The sequence below is a fragment of the Puntigrus tetrazona genome, chromosome 3 (assembly GCF_018831695.1).
Source record: "Puntigrus tetrazona isolate hp1 chromosome 3, ASM1883169v1, whole genome shotgun sequence".
Lineage (NCBI taxonomy): Eukaryota > Metazoa > Chordata > Actinopteri > Cypriniformes > Cyprinidae > Puntigrus > Puntigrus tetrazona.
In genome coordinates this window covers 29,118,432-29,134,803 of record NC_056701.1, presented here as the reverse complement: position 1 = coordinate 29,134,803, position 16,372 = coordinate 29,118,432, and the positions used below count along the sequence as shown (strand labels likewise).

The 16,372-nt window shown below is 39.5% G+C and overlaps 1 protein-coding gene across 4 annotated transcripts in view; it reads left to right on the top strand.

The window, feature by feature from the left end:
* cyth1a (cytohesin 1a) overlaps window positions 1-15,853 on the top strand; it is a 34,654-nt gene extending 18,801 nt beyond the window's left edge. For 3 of the 4 annotated variants that reach the window (XM_043232924.1, XM_043232918.1, XM_043232932.1), the window contains exons 2-13: window positions 3,582-3,664; window positions 5,019-5,083; window positions 5,539-5,605; window positions 5,704-5,822; window positions 7,409-7,489; window positions 7,925-8,037; window positions 8,432-8,580; window positions 8,738-8,850; window positions 13,226-13,304; window positions 13,992-14,060; window positions 14,149-14,303; window positions 14,576-15,853. In XM_043232924.1, coding sequence (XP_043088859.1) covers window positions 3,582-3,664; window positions 5,019-5,083; window positions 5,539-5,605; window positions 5,704-5,822; window positions 7,409-7,489; window positions 7,925-8,037; window positions 8,432-8,580; window positions 8,738-8,850; window positions 13,226-13,304; window positions 13,992-14,060; window positions 14,149-14,303; window positions 14,576-14,654 — 1,172 coding nt within the window. In that variant the 3' untranslated portion in view covers window positions 14,655-15,853. The remainder of the gene's footprint in view (window positions 1-3,581; window positions 3,665-5,018; window positions 5,084-5,538; window positions 5,606-5,703; window positions 5,823-7,408; window positions 7,490-7,924; window positions 8,038-8,431; window positions 8,581-8,737; window positions 8,851-13,225; window positions 13,305-13,991; window positions 14,061-14,148; window positions 14,304-14,575) is intronic. The other variant, XM_043232912.1, reaches the window with a different exon arrangement.
* The last annotated feature ends 519 nt before the right edge of the window (window positions 15,854-16,372 follow it).

The window sequence follows — 16,372 nt, the reverse complement described above, 5'->3', positions numbered from 1 at the left end:
AGGTGAGTAATTAATGTCAGAATTGTCATTTTTGCTGTGAACTCTCTCTTTAAAAAGAGTGTAGCAAGTTGGGACGTAGTAAACGTTAAGCCTTCTTTGGCCACCATGATGACATAAGCCATTACTTCAGTATTCCGCTTTGCCAGTAAGTAGACATTTATCACATTCCATCCTTTCGTTTTCCAAACCACTTGTACTATATGGGGTTGCAGGGATGCTCCCAGGCAGGGAAACGCCCTGGATGCACAGCCCGTCCATCATAGGGTTAAAATAGCTTTGGATTATGGGGGAAACAAAAGCACCTGGAAATAACTACGCAGTCTTCACACAGTAGGGATTCGAACCATGGACTTTCTTGCTGTGTTTTTAATAAATCTCCTCACTAAGCCACCATACTGCCATTCACCACATTCTTTCCAAGTGATTTACGGCACACTCGAGGCATAGTCTCCTTCGTGCTGCCAAGAGTTAAGTGCTAAGGTACTAAAAGCTTTGTAGAAGACATTTCTGGAACCTTCTACAATCTAGTCCTGAGCTTCTGAGTTTCTTGGTGGATCTTGCTCCAATCCCCGAGACAAATGTCTGACAGCATCAACTTTCATTATCCAGATGTCTGTTGATTTAGCAATGTAATTCTGATTCTGTTAGTGCAGGTTCTTACAGTGATCAGGAATAAAACCATGACTTGGAAACATTGTACGTCTGCAGCTCATTCATTACATATTGCATTTAGAGAACATGAGCTTATTTATGGGCATTTTTTAATGTAGAGCCTTGGGATCCCATAGGCACATGCTAAACTGGGTTACATCCAAGAGAGGAGATCCTCGACTATTAATTTCCTGACTTTGAGAGCAGAGTTCTCCAGTGGTTCTGGATGGAAAATAAGTGTGTGCCAATTCTGACAAGATGGAAATTGGACTGGGTCTTCAAGGGCTTGTTTATTTCAAGAGACTCTCGGTAATTGCGGCTTTCTTCGCTGGGTTATGGTGCCTCTGCCCATTAGGAAGGTCCCCACCCTTCCATTCACTCTGAACAACTGTAGAGCTGCTTTAGCGACTAATCAGAGCAAAACACACTCCACTGTTCCGGCCTTAAATAAGGACCACACAAACAGGTCAATAAAAACTCCTGCTGCTGTCAGCAGCAGAACTCAGGGGAGAGATGTGAGCATGTACACTAAATATGTCAGCGAAAAGCCCGTGATAAACCAGGTCAATGAATAAGCAGAAGAGCATGTTCTGGATAATACCCTGATCAAACCAGCTGAGCTGTGTTTCACAAATCCAGAACATGGATGTGTGAGACGGAGATATGCCGCTTTTGGGGTTTTGAATGCGACAAATTGGTTTAGTTCAATTATTTCGTGTTTTATATTCACAAGTAATCACTATTTTAAGCACGTCTGAGAATATAGTCTACAGTGGGTTCCAAAAGTCTGGGACCACTAATGAAAATGCTTTTAGGCTTATTTAATGCTACAAGTCAAGTTCTTTTCATCATATTCTATGTTTTCCTAAAACAGACCGATATTTATTGGCTTCTAAAAGAAAATACAGCAAAATAATACCTATGATGCTAACATATGATACTAAATGCGCCAATATCCAAAAACACGGTTTGTTTATATTTTCAAGTCACGGTTTGTTTATATTTTCAATAATTATGTTGAAAATATTGTGTTAAAAAAATTGACATTAGATATTTTTAATCATTTTATTGGAATTAATTAAAAATATAAACAGTTGACATAAAAGAATAATTATTATAGTGTATTAGTCTTTAACATTTGAAAATTCTTAGGAAAATGCTTAGTCAATGATATTAAAAGCAATATAGACACACAGAACTTGTTTCTAATGTGCAATAACTTTTAGTGTTTGCTTTATATTGCATAATGGTATTTCTTTATATTTTATTAATTCACATCACAATCATAAACATTTTTAATTGTAGTGCCAATAGTTTTACCATTTGCTCTAGTTTTTCTTTTGGTTATTTACCTATAGTTGCAAGACAGTTGAATGTCTCGCATTTTGAAAGAAAACCGTTTACTTGATGTATAGAGGCAGAAAGACTGAAATGACTGGTTTTGTTTGTGGCTCTTGACACTTTAGCTGTGTGTGGGTTCGTGTGTGTGGGATGTTGTAGCATGTGTGGGTGATTCTGATTAACAAGCCTGACTGTTCCAGGCAAATTACTCCATTCGAGACCTGGTCTGATCCCTCAACCCTAAAATTTGAGATAGACTCATTTATCAGTTTTGGAGCTATGCTACATCTCTCTTAATTAACGTCAAGTAATTACATTTATTTTAAAGGCATCTCTACAGGAACTCATGCATTTACATCTTACAGCCCCTAGTGAGGAAGTCTGAGGCGGTTGCGCCAAGGGAAAAAGAAACTCCAGGTGAGATTTGGGCAGTGGAGGGAAAGAACCTGTGTGGGAACAGTCCTCCGGTGGCCTTACAGTGAATTTATGCTCCTCATGTGGGAATGTGGGATTTTTGAGCAAAGCAAACACAGAGTTCTCTCTTCATTTCAGTTCATTGCTGAAGAAAAGAACTGTGATGTTGCATGGTTTTTAGGGTTTTTTCCATCATCGGACTGCGTCAGTACAAAGAGACAGAATACAGCAGTGTGTATGTGAAGTGGTTCACCATGTCTTTCTCAGCAACTCTGAGAACTTACAAGGGTTTTTACATGGTTTCTTTTTAAATCAGCTTTCATTCATTATGTGCAGTACTTGTGTTGCATGCTTTTTTCGATGATGTAATGATGGTATTTTTAGGGCCAATATTCCACCGCTTTAAAGGTTTTTAGAGTGTGTCGACCCGGGATGAGTGTCTCAATGGAAATAAGTAGTTCCTATAAATCTGCATATGTTTTGTTTCAGTAATGATTTGAATTATAATGACCATGTTGTTTACCACCATCGTAGAACTGTTTTGCAGTTTAAAGTCTTATGATGTTGATGGACTGTGACGAAAGCTTTGGGTTTATTTGTTAAAATCAGTTTCCCTGCGTGATCCCTATAGTTTGATTTGTAGCCGAATGTTTCATAGGGATTATCTGCTGTGAAATGATTGGTTTTGCCCGCTGAGATTTTTCGGCACCCTCACAGATGGGGTTTGAAACAGCGATGGATTGCCATGGCTACAGAAAGGATACTGAGAGTGAGATCTAGCAGTCACATGGTGAATGAAAGTTTGTGAGGACACTGTGGCGTCTAGAGAGCAGCAAGCCCCTTTCTGTGATGCTTACTGGTCTGCTGATTATTATTGATTTGTGCATTGTCACTTGAATCTGTTTGAACCTCTCGAGGACACCTGCGGGTATTTGCGTATGTGTTTATTTGCTGTTTTTACTCTCTCTTACACTTACCTATTCAACCTGTTCTTCATCCATTTCTAATATCATAATGCATCACGATGTCAAAACGTGGAAAATAAACTTGCCGTTTCTTTACATTTATAACCGTTAGCTTGTAATATCAGCACTACAACGCTATCAGAAGATTTCAAGTTGTTTGGCTGACATAAAAACAGCTTTTTTTCATGTTGTCTTTGTTCTTGTCCTCAGTGCCTGACGACCTCACGCCTGAGGAGCAGAAAGAGCTGGAAAACATCCGCCGGCGAAAGCAGGAGCTGCTGGACGACATTCAGGTAATTCATTCATTCAGCTTCAGCTCTTAGTGTTTTAGCTGCATGTCTAGTAGAGGTTCTCTGGTTTCAAGGCAATATTGAAGGTTTTTTTTATTTTTCTCATTATTAAATTGTTGAATGTTTGGTAACACTCCAGTATAGGGACCAATTCTAACTATTAACTAGTTGTTTTTTTTAGCATGCACTTACCATATTATTAGTACTTATTCTGCATTAACGTAATCCCTACCCAATCCTGTCCGAACCATTGCTATAAAATTAGAAGCACACAAATCACGTGAATAATATAGTGTATGTGTGATATAAGTGGTGACCAGTAATGCACTAAATATGAACACAATTTGTCCAAATAGGAAATGACTCAAGATGACAGGAACAGGGCGGAATTGTTTAGAAAAGGACACTCATGCATGAGCTAAATGCTGATCATTTTCAGCGTTATTGCTATGACACAATCAAATCGATTCAATCTGTCATGGCACTGACCTCCAGTATACAACATACTTACTTAAAAGTCCTGTCTTCCTTGGGAATGTTTAATTTTTCTAAGTTGAACAAACTCCCCTGCCCTCTCTTAAACACATTTCTACATGTTAAGGTCTTCTGACAGAAGTGGTTTTGTTTTTTCCGTTGGGAAGACGAACGTCTGGGAAAACCAAAACTTTGCTAGTGCATTTTGTAGACGTATAAACAGACGAGAACAAACACTTGAGCGAATTTCTCCACCGTGCAGTTGGTGGTTAAACAGGAAAAATGAATACGAGGAGGGAAATCTCTTCATTGTGTGACCTCAGGACCAGCCTGGCTCCAGACTGTCACTAAACTATTGGCAGAAGAGATGAGCCTGTATCCTAACGCCATTAATCTCTACAAACACATGGTAAAATAATCCAATTTGGATGTCTCTAGGCTTTACTGTGGGGCCATTCTCTAGTGGTCCTCCTTTAATGACATTTATATCAAACAGAGCAGTCTAGAGCAAACGATTCATTCGCTGGAATTAGATTTGAGCCGTTAATGTCAGGCCTCGGTGAGGTGGGACAGGAGTCTCAGGATGCAGAGATTCTCCTCTAGTAGACATTTACACATTGTCCTAATCATGTGCAGATAAGTCTGTGTTTTAACAGTAAGGTAGGAGAAGCCATCCCCGATTGGTTGGTTTTGTTACTTCTTGCTGAATTTTGTTTTCTACTTTCATCGTACTTTGTAGGACATGGTTATTGTAAACGGGGTGTTTTTCTCAAAACACAGCAGAATGTACATTTTTTGTTTCATTTCTCATCTTTATCAATCACTGTAGTAGTGCTGTTATCTCTGTAGTTTCTTGATTTGATCTCATTTCCTCTCACCACAGCGCCTGAAAGATGAGATAGCCGAAGTGACTAGTGAGATCGAGAACCTGGGTTCCACAGAGGAGAGGTGAGTGGGTGTCCCTTGACAGACTACTCACACGCACATCACTTCCACTGATGCTCTTACTTTGTGAGTCATTCGTGAGGTCAGATCTGACTAGCATCTCAGCATCTAGCTGCATGTTGTACCATTCTGCAAAATTAAGCACAATAGAGAAATTCCAGGGAACTGTCAGCGCTTTTTAGAAAGTGTTCTGTAAATGAAGGAATGCAGAGTTTCAAAAATAAATCCAGTTCTTAAAAAAACCCAAAAACAAGTGGAACTGATTTAAAAGTTCCTAGAATGAAAACGCTTCTAGTTCCTGTGTCGCCAACAGAACTTCTATTTCTCCAGTAGTTCTAGGAACAATGAAAGGTTCCTCCGATGCGAAAGTAGGATGTCAGTATGGCTATATAGGAAATAAACCTTATGAAAAAGCATTAACGTCAGGAATCTATTAAAAATCATCTTTGTTGCTGCAGGAAAAACATGCAGAGGAATAAACAAGTGGCAATGGGTCGCAAGAAATTCAACATGGACCCCAAAAAGGTGATTAAGCAGTCTGTTAAAACACATTCGCTAAATTCATTCTGTATCACTTCTCTTTTTTTAAAGGCTAAACACTTTGAATACATGTGTTTTTGTAGGGCATTCAGTTCCTCATTGAAAATGACCTTCTGAAGAACACCAGTGAAGACATTGCACGCTTCCTCTACAAGGGTGAAGGTCTTAACAAAACTGCAATAGGAGACTACCTGGGAGAGAGGTGAGTGCGTGGATTGGGTCAGATAAAGAGCTGTTCTCTTCAAAATAAAATAACCGAACCCAATGCAAGTCATTTTTTAGGGTTTAGATAGGTAGAAGTAGCTGCAGCCCATCCGTCTTTGTTTAGGATGCTGAAATTAGCAAATTTCTCAAAGGTCCATTGTGTCCACTGTCAGTAGTGTAGAGATGCACACAAAGCCCCGCTCCCACTGAAGTCGGCTTCATCCCAATCGGCATTGTGCTGGTCAGCGCTGTGAATTCATGATGAAAAATCTGTGTGGGGGATATGTGTTCCTCCTACAAAATATTACCGATTACCCAGATTCCTGTTGAAAAATGCCATGCATTCAATTGTGAATGTGACTATGAAGTCCTTTCGCTTGGTGTTGCATATTTGCATTAGCTGAATGTAATTTGAATCAACAAAATACCCATTGTGTTAGAATCACCAAAATTCGTAGACTCTAAAATATAAGCAGCATTGCATTACATCTATACCTTTAAATCCACCATTACTAGAAACTAGTGCTGTCAGATGATTAATGACGATTAAGTTTGGGAGTCGTTGAGCAAGTAAGGTAGAAAAAAATGCATATTACAAGCAAATTAAAGTGTTTTTTGACCTTGCATGCATGTCAATCTGTAGTTAAGGACTTCTAAAACCAAAATAGGGGCATTTTAATGTCTGTCAGCCGATCTTTGTGCTAAATTCTTGGAAATCTATGTCATCTTCTTACTGTAATTTGTACATAGATACAGGATAATGTGGATTGCTCCGTAAATCCCATCCGCATCTGTCTTTGATTAGCCTTTTATCCTCGACTCTTCATATTTAAGGAATTTTGACTCAAACAGGTCTAAAATTCAGTAATTCAAAGAGGCGTGTTATTCCAGTTCACTGGGCAACACCTAGAGACTTGGATGCATCTGCTCAAGAATTCCATTTTTTTTTCTCCCTCTTTGTCTCATCTTGGGTTTCATTCCCACAGCTTCCTTGTTTTCTCTACTGCTTTATTCTGGGTGTGTCTGCTGAAAAAGTCAGGAAATGGAGAGCAGGGCTCTAAAAGACGCAGATCAGATTGTATCTCGGAGCTCTTCAGCTCCTCTGGCAGGGAGGGGTCTGCGGTGCTTTGTTCAGTAAGCGCACTGTCACTAGATCATCAGGAAAGGGTGTAGAGAGGACAAGATGGCCATCATCCCCATGAGGGATATCACATCCTCCGCTTGTAGAGGTTAAATGGCGAGGCCTTGGAAAAATGGTGCAGTGCTGAATGATCTCACATCCACTTTGTCTTGAATACGTCTTGTGCAGGAGACGGTATTTGTATAAGGATACATTTTTTTTTTAAATGAAACCTGATTGATTTTTGTCCCTTTGTTGAAAATGAATTCTACCAAAACGTTCAAGCATCATAAGGTTCATCATAATAAAGTACATATGAAAGAGATCATTTGAAGAGAGAATTTAGCCTAAAATTTTCTTTTTGAGTGAACCGTCCCTTAAAACTATGAAGCGTACTTTAAGTTGGTTTGGATAAAAGTGTCTGCTGAATGTAACTTTATTCTCATTTTTGCTTTGCTCAATAGGGATGACTTCAATATCCAAGTCCTTCACGCTTTTGTGGAGCTGCATGAGTTCACAGATTTGAACCTGGTTCAGGCTCTCAGGTAAAACTGACTAAAGAAAATAATACTACACGATTAGTCAACCTGGTCTCATAAAAATATGTACCTCTGTGCGACACGTTATTGCATTTTACAAAGAGAAATGTCCACTGAGTGGCACTAAAACACGGGTTCACGTGGACCCTGGCACATTTTTATTACGTTGATTGCTATTAGTTAATGCTCTATGATGGCAATATGCGCTACACCAAATCCAACCTTAAACCTTTGGGTTAACAAATGTAAAAGTCATAAAAAAGCCGCATTTGTTGATGCAGCCAGCCATTTATGCTATGAGACCGTTGTATAAAAAGCTGACATTTCATTGTAAATATAACCGGTGTATTTTGCAAGAAGTATATGTAATTCAGTCTCATTGGTTTTCTTATCCGGGTACATAATGTGTTAAATATCATTATGATGTTTGTCTCCACACAGGCAGTTTCTCTGGAGCTTCAGACTTCCTGGAGAGGCACAGAAGATCGACAGAATGATGGAGGCGTTTGCTCAGCGCTACTGCCAATGCAACCCGGGAGTCTTTCAGTCCACAGGTGGGTCTGTGTTCACAGTTCAATCATGCACTTCCTAGAAACATAAGCTGCTCTTCACAATAATGCTCACAAATGGAGGGTTTGAAATATTGAATTGGACAGATGCATTCTAAATAAATCAGATTTACCAGTAGCCTGTTTTTCCAACAGTTAAAAGAAATTTCCAAGCAGATGGCACGAATGTTTTTATTTTGTGTAAAAGCTAAGACTCACACTTTGCCAACCTTGTATGTATCAGATGCTGTTCCTGGATGTTCATATCATGTTTGCCCTCAGTAACTTCACAATCATACTACTTATTAGCATTCTTTCGACCTAAAGTATGAACGCGGACTGTTTAAATAACAATGATGGAAAGATGCTGAATGCCATAGTTTTTTGGTTTTTTTTGCAGACACATGCTACATTTTGTCCTTCGCCATCATCATGTTAAACACCAGCCTTCACAACCCAAACGTAAAGGACAAGCCCACAGTAGAGCGATTCATCTCCATGAACAGAGGCATTAATGATGGAGGAGACCTGCCAGAAGAACTGCTCAGGGTTGGTTTCCTCTCATTCCTTTTTATGTCTGTAGATGGATTTATATTGTTGCGTTTGTATTTGTTACATTTTATTTTCCCCAATGTGTGATATACACCCACACCGTAGACCTTGCTAATCTTCTGGACTTCATTGTCTTTTGCTTTGACTCGTGCAGAATCTATACGAGAGCATCAAGAACGAGCCTTTCAAAATCCCAGAAGATGACGGCAATGACTTGACACACACTTTCTTCAACCCAGACAGAGAGGGCTGGCTGCTCAAACTGGGTGAGTGGGACTACATAAGTACCGTATGCATTCGTTTCTACCTTCACGTGCACTTATATTCAGATAAGAGATGTTCTGATGGAACGCATGGACTGAGAGTAAGATTTAAGCTTTACACGCACTTCCTGTAAGCCCTTTTCTATGGTTTCCACCACACATTAGATCATATTTTTCTCTCTGCTCTCTCTTCACATCACATGAAAGTAATCACACTTCACGATCAACCGCCTGAGATCGAACACATCCTTTTATAATTTCACGTAATTCAGCTGTATTTTAGGAATCAGCGTGTTTTAACTGTCAAGAGAAACTGCTCCTTCACAATACGACAGCTGGTTGTTTCGATGAATAATATTTGACATGTATATGCATGATTACTGGAAAAATGCCAAAAAGCACTCCTATGAGTGAACTTTACGTATAACAAGAAATGTGTATTCGTGAAATGTCGAAAAATCCCCAAGCAGTTGATTTATGTTCATTTCTACAATTTCCTGGTCTAGAAATCGTATTTTGTAATTCTTCGAACCCACCTGGTTGAGAAATACAGCTTCAGAGCATTATAGGAATTTCATAGAAAGCACATATCATGTGAAGGGAATGATAGAGGGTTTTCAATACAATACAATATTTCACTTTATTCATACATATACATAAGCGTCAAAACAAAGCGTTTTATTATAGCATATTATCATAGACCATGCTTAAAAAGGTCCAAATTGCTCCCCGGGTCACATTAAAAAAGGAAATCTGGGCTAGATTTTGTGAACGGAACGCTTTCCAGCGTTTTATTTGGGAACGGTCCTCCGTAATTCACAGCAGCAGGAAAAGTCCTTCCTTTGATCAGAGAGGCAGCGTGTGGGGAGTACGATTTCCTATTTAATTTCTTTATTTTTTTGTTTCCTTTTCTTCCTCGTATGTTTGTTTGTTCCCATGATTTTGGCTGTTGTCTTTCCCTCAGGAGGTATGTAAACCTGTTCTTCCCAAACAAATCGCTCATCTCTCGCTCTCAGGTGCTTTTGGTGATCAGCCTTGCTTCCTGTCCCCTCTTTCTGTTGTTAGCCACTCTAGGTTCAATTATTTTTTTCTCCATGGGGTCCGTCTTTCCATGATTTTTTTTTTTTTCCATGTTCCTTCATTTGTTTGTCTGATCGCTCGTTTTGTTCATCGAATCGGCGATTGTTTTTCGTCTACGTGCGGCGGCGGGTGCTTGGGTTTTGATTCTCGTGACCACCACCCTGTTGAAGAGCACCTCTCTTGTTCGCTGTGGTGTTCGAAAACGTTCTCTCTGTGTCATTTCCACTTTGGGAGCTGCAGCGTTTTCTGCTTCCTCTCAGTCTGAACGGAGCCCAGCAAACACCAGCGAAAACAGATTAAAGGGATCAGCTCGTCAGATTAAAGGCACAGTTCATCCAAAAATGACAATTCTGTCGTTCGCTCACCCTCACTTTGTCACAAACTCATGTGATTTTCTCCTGCGTTTAAAAGGCAAATACGTAAAACACAGACGGTTATTTCTCAGGTAAAGATAAACATTTGATTGAAAACCTTATATTTTGTGCATTATGTTTTAAAATGACGGCATTCTAACAGATGCCACTGTCTGTGTAATGATAACTGAACAACAGAAAACATTTATTTATATTTATATATATATATATATATATATATATATATATATATATATATATATATACACACACACACAAACACGTGCATGTGAGAAAAATATATATATTTAAACAATTTTAGATATAATATAAAACATAAATACATATACATGTTATTTAAAAATATATAGTGTTTGTGTATATATTTCTGCATTAAATGCAGCACACATTTAAAAAAAAAAAGGTTTTTTTTTTACCTTTAATTGTTAGTTTTAGCTTTTGCATTGAATTTTCGAGAATTGTGAAATTTCTAAATATAAATAAAATATCTAAAATGACGACAAGCATATTTTATAGCAAAAAAACAAAGATTTTGAAGAAGAGCAGCTTGGCCGTTTGTTTCGAAGAAGGAATTCATATGGGTTTGGAACAAAATGCTGACATAATTTTCAATTCTCTGCGAACCGTTCCTTTTAAAATGACACTCAAACAATGGTCGAATGTCTGGAGCGCACAGGAAGTGGTGTCTGGTCTGATTAGACTGAGTCAGAAAACTGCATCTGGCCAAAGACTCCTGTTCTTCATGCTGTATGTAAAGTATATATATGTGTGTGTGTGTGTGTGTGTGTAATGCTGGATTGCAGCACTGAAGAAAGCGCGCACGTGTGTGTGTGTGTGTGTGCTCGCGGTCAGATCGGACTCACCTCTAGGACGCTGGGTGAGGATGGGTTTGTGACTCGCTGAAACCTAAACCATAAGTCAAGAATCCGAGATAAGCATATACATTATCACGATAAAATTACGGTCATTACGGTCACATCAGAGACCTGACTAGGAACACCTATCGCTCACCCAGCCCTGATCAGTCAGTCAGTCACGGCTCTTTACACCCCCCTCCACAAATCTCCTCCGTCTCGGAGGCGTTTCTGGACGGGGCTTCTGCTGTACGCCCGCGGCTGGAGCGATCGTCAATCGGCCAATCAGCTTGCTCAGAAACCTCTCACCTGCTGCAGTGCTCTGATTGGTGTTTGTTTTGTTTGTCGCTCACGCCGGTACTAGAACACAATGCCACGAGTGCGGGAGGATCAGCGCTTCAAAGGCTTTGGAGGGGTTGACAAGCTTGTGTGCGGTGCTGGATTGCATAGAAAACTAATTTCAAACAGCATTAGGCCTGTCGTGAGCATGAGTTTTGTGCCTATGCTGATTTTATGCTGAAGTTATTTAGTTTTTGTGTGTGTGCATCTTTAATCTTGGGCCAATGTGCATTCACACTGGATCTCAGCAGACCTGAAATCAAATCAAATAAAATAATACAATATTGTGTAATGCTTTGTACAGTAAAATATACAATATTGTGAAATATTATTAATATTATATATCTATTTGAATATTTTCAGCTTCATTTCTTCAGTTATTATCAATTATTGCTGCTAATATATACATTCGATTGTAATAATATTTCACAATAATTTTTTTTAGCAAATAAATTGAGTCATAGAGAGCATGAGACTTAAAAAAACGAAATTATTATATTTTTTATATAATTTCATATAATGAGTAAACCTACAAGCCTTTATTTGCATCAACCCCGCTCATACAGAGTTAAGAAGTGTTTCTGGTTGCCAGCGTGATCAGGTTTCTCTGCGGAGGAAACGAGGGTGGCACGGGTCAGAGGTCATCCGCGGATCACTGAGCGCTGTGTTTACCTTGCAGTCCCTGTAGAGAAGGACGTGGGAAAACATCCCAAGAATGTTCTGCGCTGACCTGCCATCAGAGTCTGTCACAGCAGATTACTAACATAGTCTGTGTTGGTTAATTAGGTGCTTAACTTTATTAGCATTGAAAGAGCGCTGAAGTGTTGACGTAGTTTTGTAGGCCAACCAGTAGTTTCAGGAAATGAGGACCTGGTCTCATGGCATAAACGTGCAACTTTTTAGACACAAAATATGTACCAGCAAGTACATATCACTGTAGTTTCCAAAAGAAATTAACACTAGAGGCAGTAAAACTCCAACACCCAAATTTAGAATTTTAAAGAAATGCACGTTATGGCTTCCAAACGATATTAATATGCTGGGATATTTGAAATCTGATGCTTTTGAAAGTCAGCATCACACATATCCAGCTTTCTATTCGTAGACAGGAGTACAGAGATGTACTTGAGAGACGAGGAAGCCCCGGTTTGAATCCTGCGCAACTATGGTTTGACAAAACATTTCAAATCTGTGTCAAAGGAAGCGGAAGCGACTCGGTTGCACCAACGCGCACGCCTTTTTATATCCGCATTTGTTAACGCTATTGGGCGGGTTTAGGGTTGGATTTGGTGTAGGCCAGATTTCCAACATTTTTAGCGAAAGCCCATGGATATTTCAATTCTAGAACCGCAGGACATGCCTATATCAGCGTAATAAAAACGTGCCAGGGTTCACGTATTGAACCCGTGCTTTAGAGCCACTTAGTGGACATTTCTCTTTGAAGCGCATTTTTAGCTTGGGCTGGTCTTCCAGGAGGAGTTTTTGGGTGGTGTTAGCTCAGGCGATGTGTGATGGCTGTGAAGGTGGACTCGTGGAGTTGTTTTGAGCATGGTGTGGCGCTGGTAAGGAATGCTGTGCTTGGGGCTTACTGGACATGGAGTCGCTGTAGAAGAGCTCTCATTGTCTGTTCATCTGTCTGTCTGCTCTTCTGCCGCTCAACTCTTCAGCTGCACGGATCTGTGACGTGTGACGACTCATCACGCAGAAAACTAACGCGCCGCTTTTGTTCCTCAGGGGGACGCGTCAAAACCTGGAAAAGACGGTGGTTCATTCTCACAGATAACTGCCTTTACTACTTCGAGTACACTACTGTAAGTACTGAAGAAAACCCATCTCACGCCAGGAAGAAAGATTTATGGCTCGTTTGCGTCTGGTATCTACGGAAGCCAGCGTCTACCACTGAATAAAATCGAAACAAATCGATTTTTACTCGCAATTGAAAGCAAGAGAACTTCAAAACTGCGTGATTATAAACATGCATTTCTGAGAAATAAACTCAGATATAAAGATATAAAGTCAGAATTGTGTGATATAAACTCAGGAATGCAAGATACAGTAAAAATTGTGACATTAATGCGCAATTCTGAGAAATAAACTCAGGTCGGTCACCTTAAAACTTTAAAGCTATAAAACTTTATAGCTTGCAATTATGAGTTTATCACACAAAAAAAAATCAATTTTATGAGATAAAAATTTTAATAACCTTCTACAGACAACTGACATTTAAAACAGTTTCTTGACCCAACAATAGATGAATTCTTACTGTAATATAACATAACAAAATTATAACAATTTTTCTAAAAAGCTAAATTATCAGTGGCTGAATCAAGTTATTATGAAAAGTATAAATATCATTAAAAAATGATTATTTGCATACTGATTTTAATACGTGTTTAAAGCTGGTAATAATGATTTGATATTAGATCTTCCGTAAGGCTTTAACGTGTAGTTTGAATGAATTGTTATAACTGAGAGATAACGCGCCTCTTTTCATGTAGGATAAAGAACCAAGAGGCATCATCCCGCTGGAAAACCTGAGCATCCGTGAAGTGGAGGACAAGAAGCCGGTAAAACCTCCTTCTCAGCTGTTTTCCACATCTTTTCTTGGAGAGTTGACTCAGATAACGTGATCGTCTGCATGCGTTTGCCTCTCAGAACTGCTTTGAGCTCTTCATCCCTGACAATAAGGACCAGGTGATCAAAGCTTGTAAGACCGAGGCGGACGGACGGGTCGTGGAAGGAAACCACACCTTCTACCGCATCTCCGCTCCCACCGCCGAGGAGAAAGACGAGTGGATGAACAGCATCAAGTGAGCATCTTCAAGGGATATTCTGCTTTAAATAATTACTCGTTGTTTCAAAGCAGCTTCTCGGTAATAAGCAGAAAAGTAACGGTATTAATGTTGCTTTGAACCTGAAAAAACCTCAATCTTTTTAAAAAAGATCAGTGTCGATTAGATTTAATTCATTAATAGCGTCGATGTCGTAAAGTTAACGATGAGTTAACAAGTTAATTGTTCTCATTATTTAACACCGAACCGAACAAGATGTAGCTTTAATATTTCCTCCTCTTCATCTCCAGGGCGGCGATCAGTAGAGATCCTTTCTACGAGATGCTGGCAGCGAGGAAGAAGAAGGTCTCCTCTATGAAGAGACACTAGAGCTGCTCGGGAACGCCGGCGTTACAGATTCAGGGCTCCCCCTCGTGGAGACAGCTGAGCCGTGCAGAGAGAAAAACAAGCCCAGCTTCAGAAAGAAACCTCTTTTCAAACATCTTCTCGCTCAGCTCAAGTGTGTGTGTGTGTGTGTGTGTGTGTGTGTGTGTGTGTGTGTGTGTGTGTGTGAATGTTGGAAGCGAGGCTTTTTACTTGCTGTTGCTTCCTCGAAACCCCCCAAAGAGAACATTTTTCCTCACGCTTTACCAAAATACACTCTCTCTCTGTCTCTCTCTCTCTCTCTCTCTCTCTCTCTCTCTCTCTCGCGTTCTCTGAAATCAGCAGGTCTGACAGAATGTGGAAAACCAAACGAAAGTTCCTACGCGCAGCAAGAACGGGAAGATTTCCTTCGTGCTGATGATATGTACAGGCAATAAGTGTATTTTTACATTTTTTTAATCGTGCACGAGCGGCTTGGTCCTCAGAGGTTTATTTGTGTATTTAATTGTAAAAACATTTTCCAAGAGACTTCTATAATTTGCGAAGGAAAACCAACTCCGTGGGGAGGGTGGGGGGGTAACAACACCCCTAGATTGGACGGCGGGTTACGGTAAACGGCTCCGCAGTGCTTTGAATATTGTAACACTGGATGGTGGCCAGCTAGAGATTATGGGATATCGACATTACCGTGATATCATGCATTGGTACTACCTCTCAGACAGACAGGACGGTAATTAGCATATTTTAATGTGTTTTTTGTTTGATTCTATTTTACGTGAAGTCGTCTAACCCAGAGTGTTTGGACTTTCACATAAAATGCTTTTAATAAAATGAATAAATGTGCCTATAATAAGAAGTTCAATGTCGATGACTGTCAACGGCAGTTGAATCAGAAGTCCTCCGGATGCTCCAGTGCCTGCTTGCGCTTCTCCAGTCACCTTCCTTTTCTTGGGTTTCCATCGGTCTACAGTTATTCTTCAAGCGAAATAATAAATCTAAGCAGTATTGGTTTAATTTATCAAAGATGTACATACTTTAGTGTATAGAGATTATTGGTTTCCATTTTATAAATGTGTGTACTGTATGTAGCAGTATTGTACTAGTCGAGTGCCATTTTCTTTCTTTTTTCTTTTTACGTTCTGGAGGTCGATACCATTGTAGTGGTAGCCAGACCATGCTGAAATAAAGATATTATAGCAACTGTGGTTGCGTGTTTTTTTTTTATACTTCATCTGATTCAATCACATACACACTGAGATCAGAATAGCTGGAAGGAATAGAGGGCTAAAAGCAAAACTGAACAGATTTCTGTACAAGAAACAAAACACCTGAGGGATACCGGCAGGTGGCAGCGTAATGCTATTTTTGCTAGTGCTAGTTGCTAGCCCTCCGCGAGGAACCGTAAACAAAACCTTCCCGTTTCATTTCTGTTCGAGAAAAATGCTACTGCATAAAATGACGAATCATTAACTACTGATTATTATTACTAATTTGTTAAAATGGGAGTGAGTTGGGGAAATTGACTTGAAAAGTAACTAATAGTTACTCTTCACAGAACGTAATGTGTTGTACTTGTGCTGAAGGAATGGCTTCTGCACATAAGTTTAAGTATATATGTATATATACTGAAATATAAGTATATACGATGTATGTGTTTGCAGTAATGCACTTTATATGGAGGGGCAGTTTTAGGTTAAATATGTATTAAAATACATATAACCATC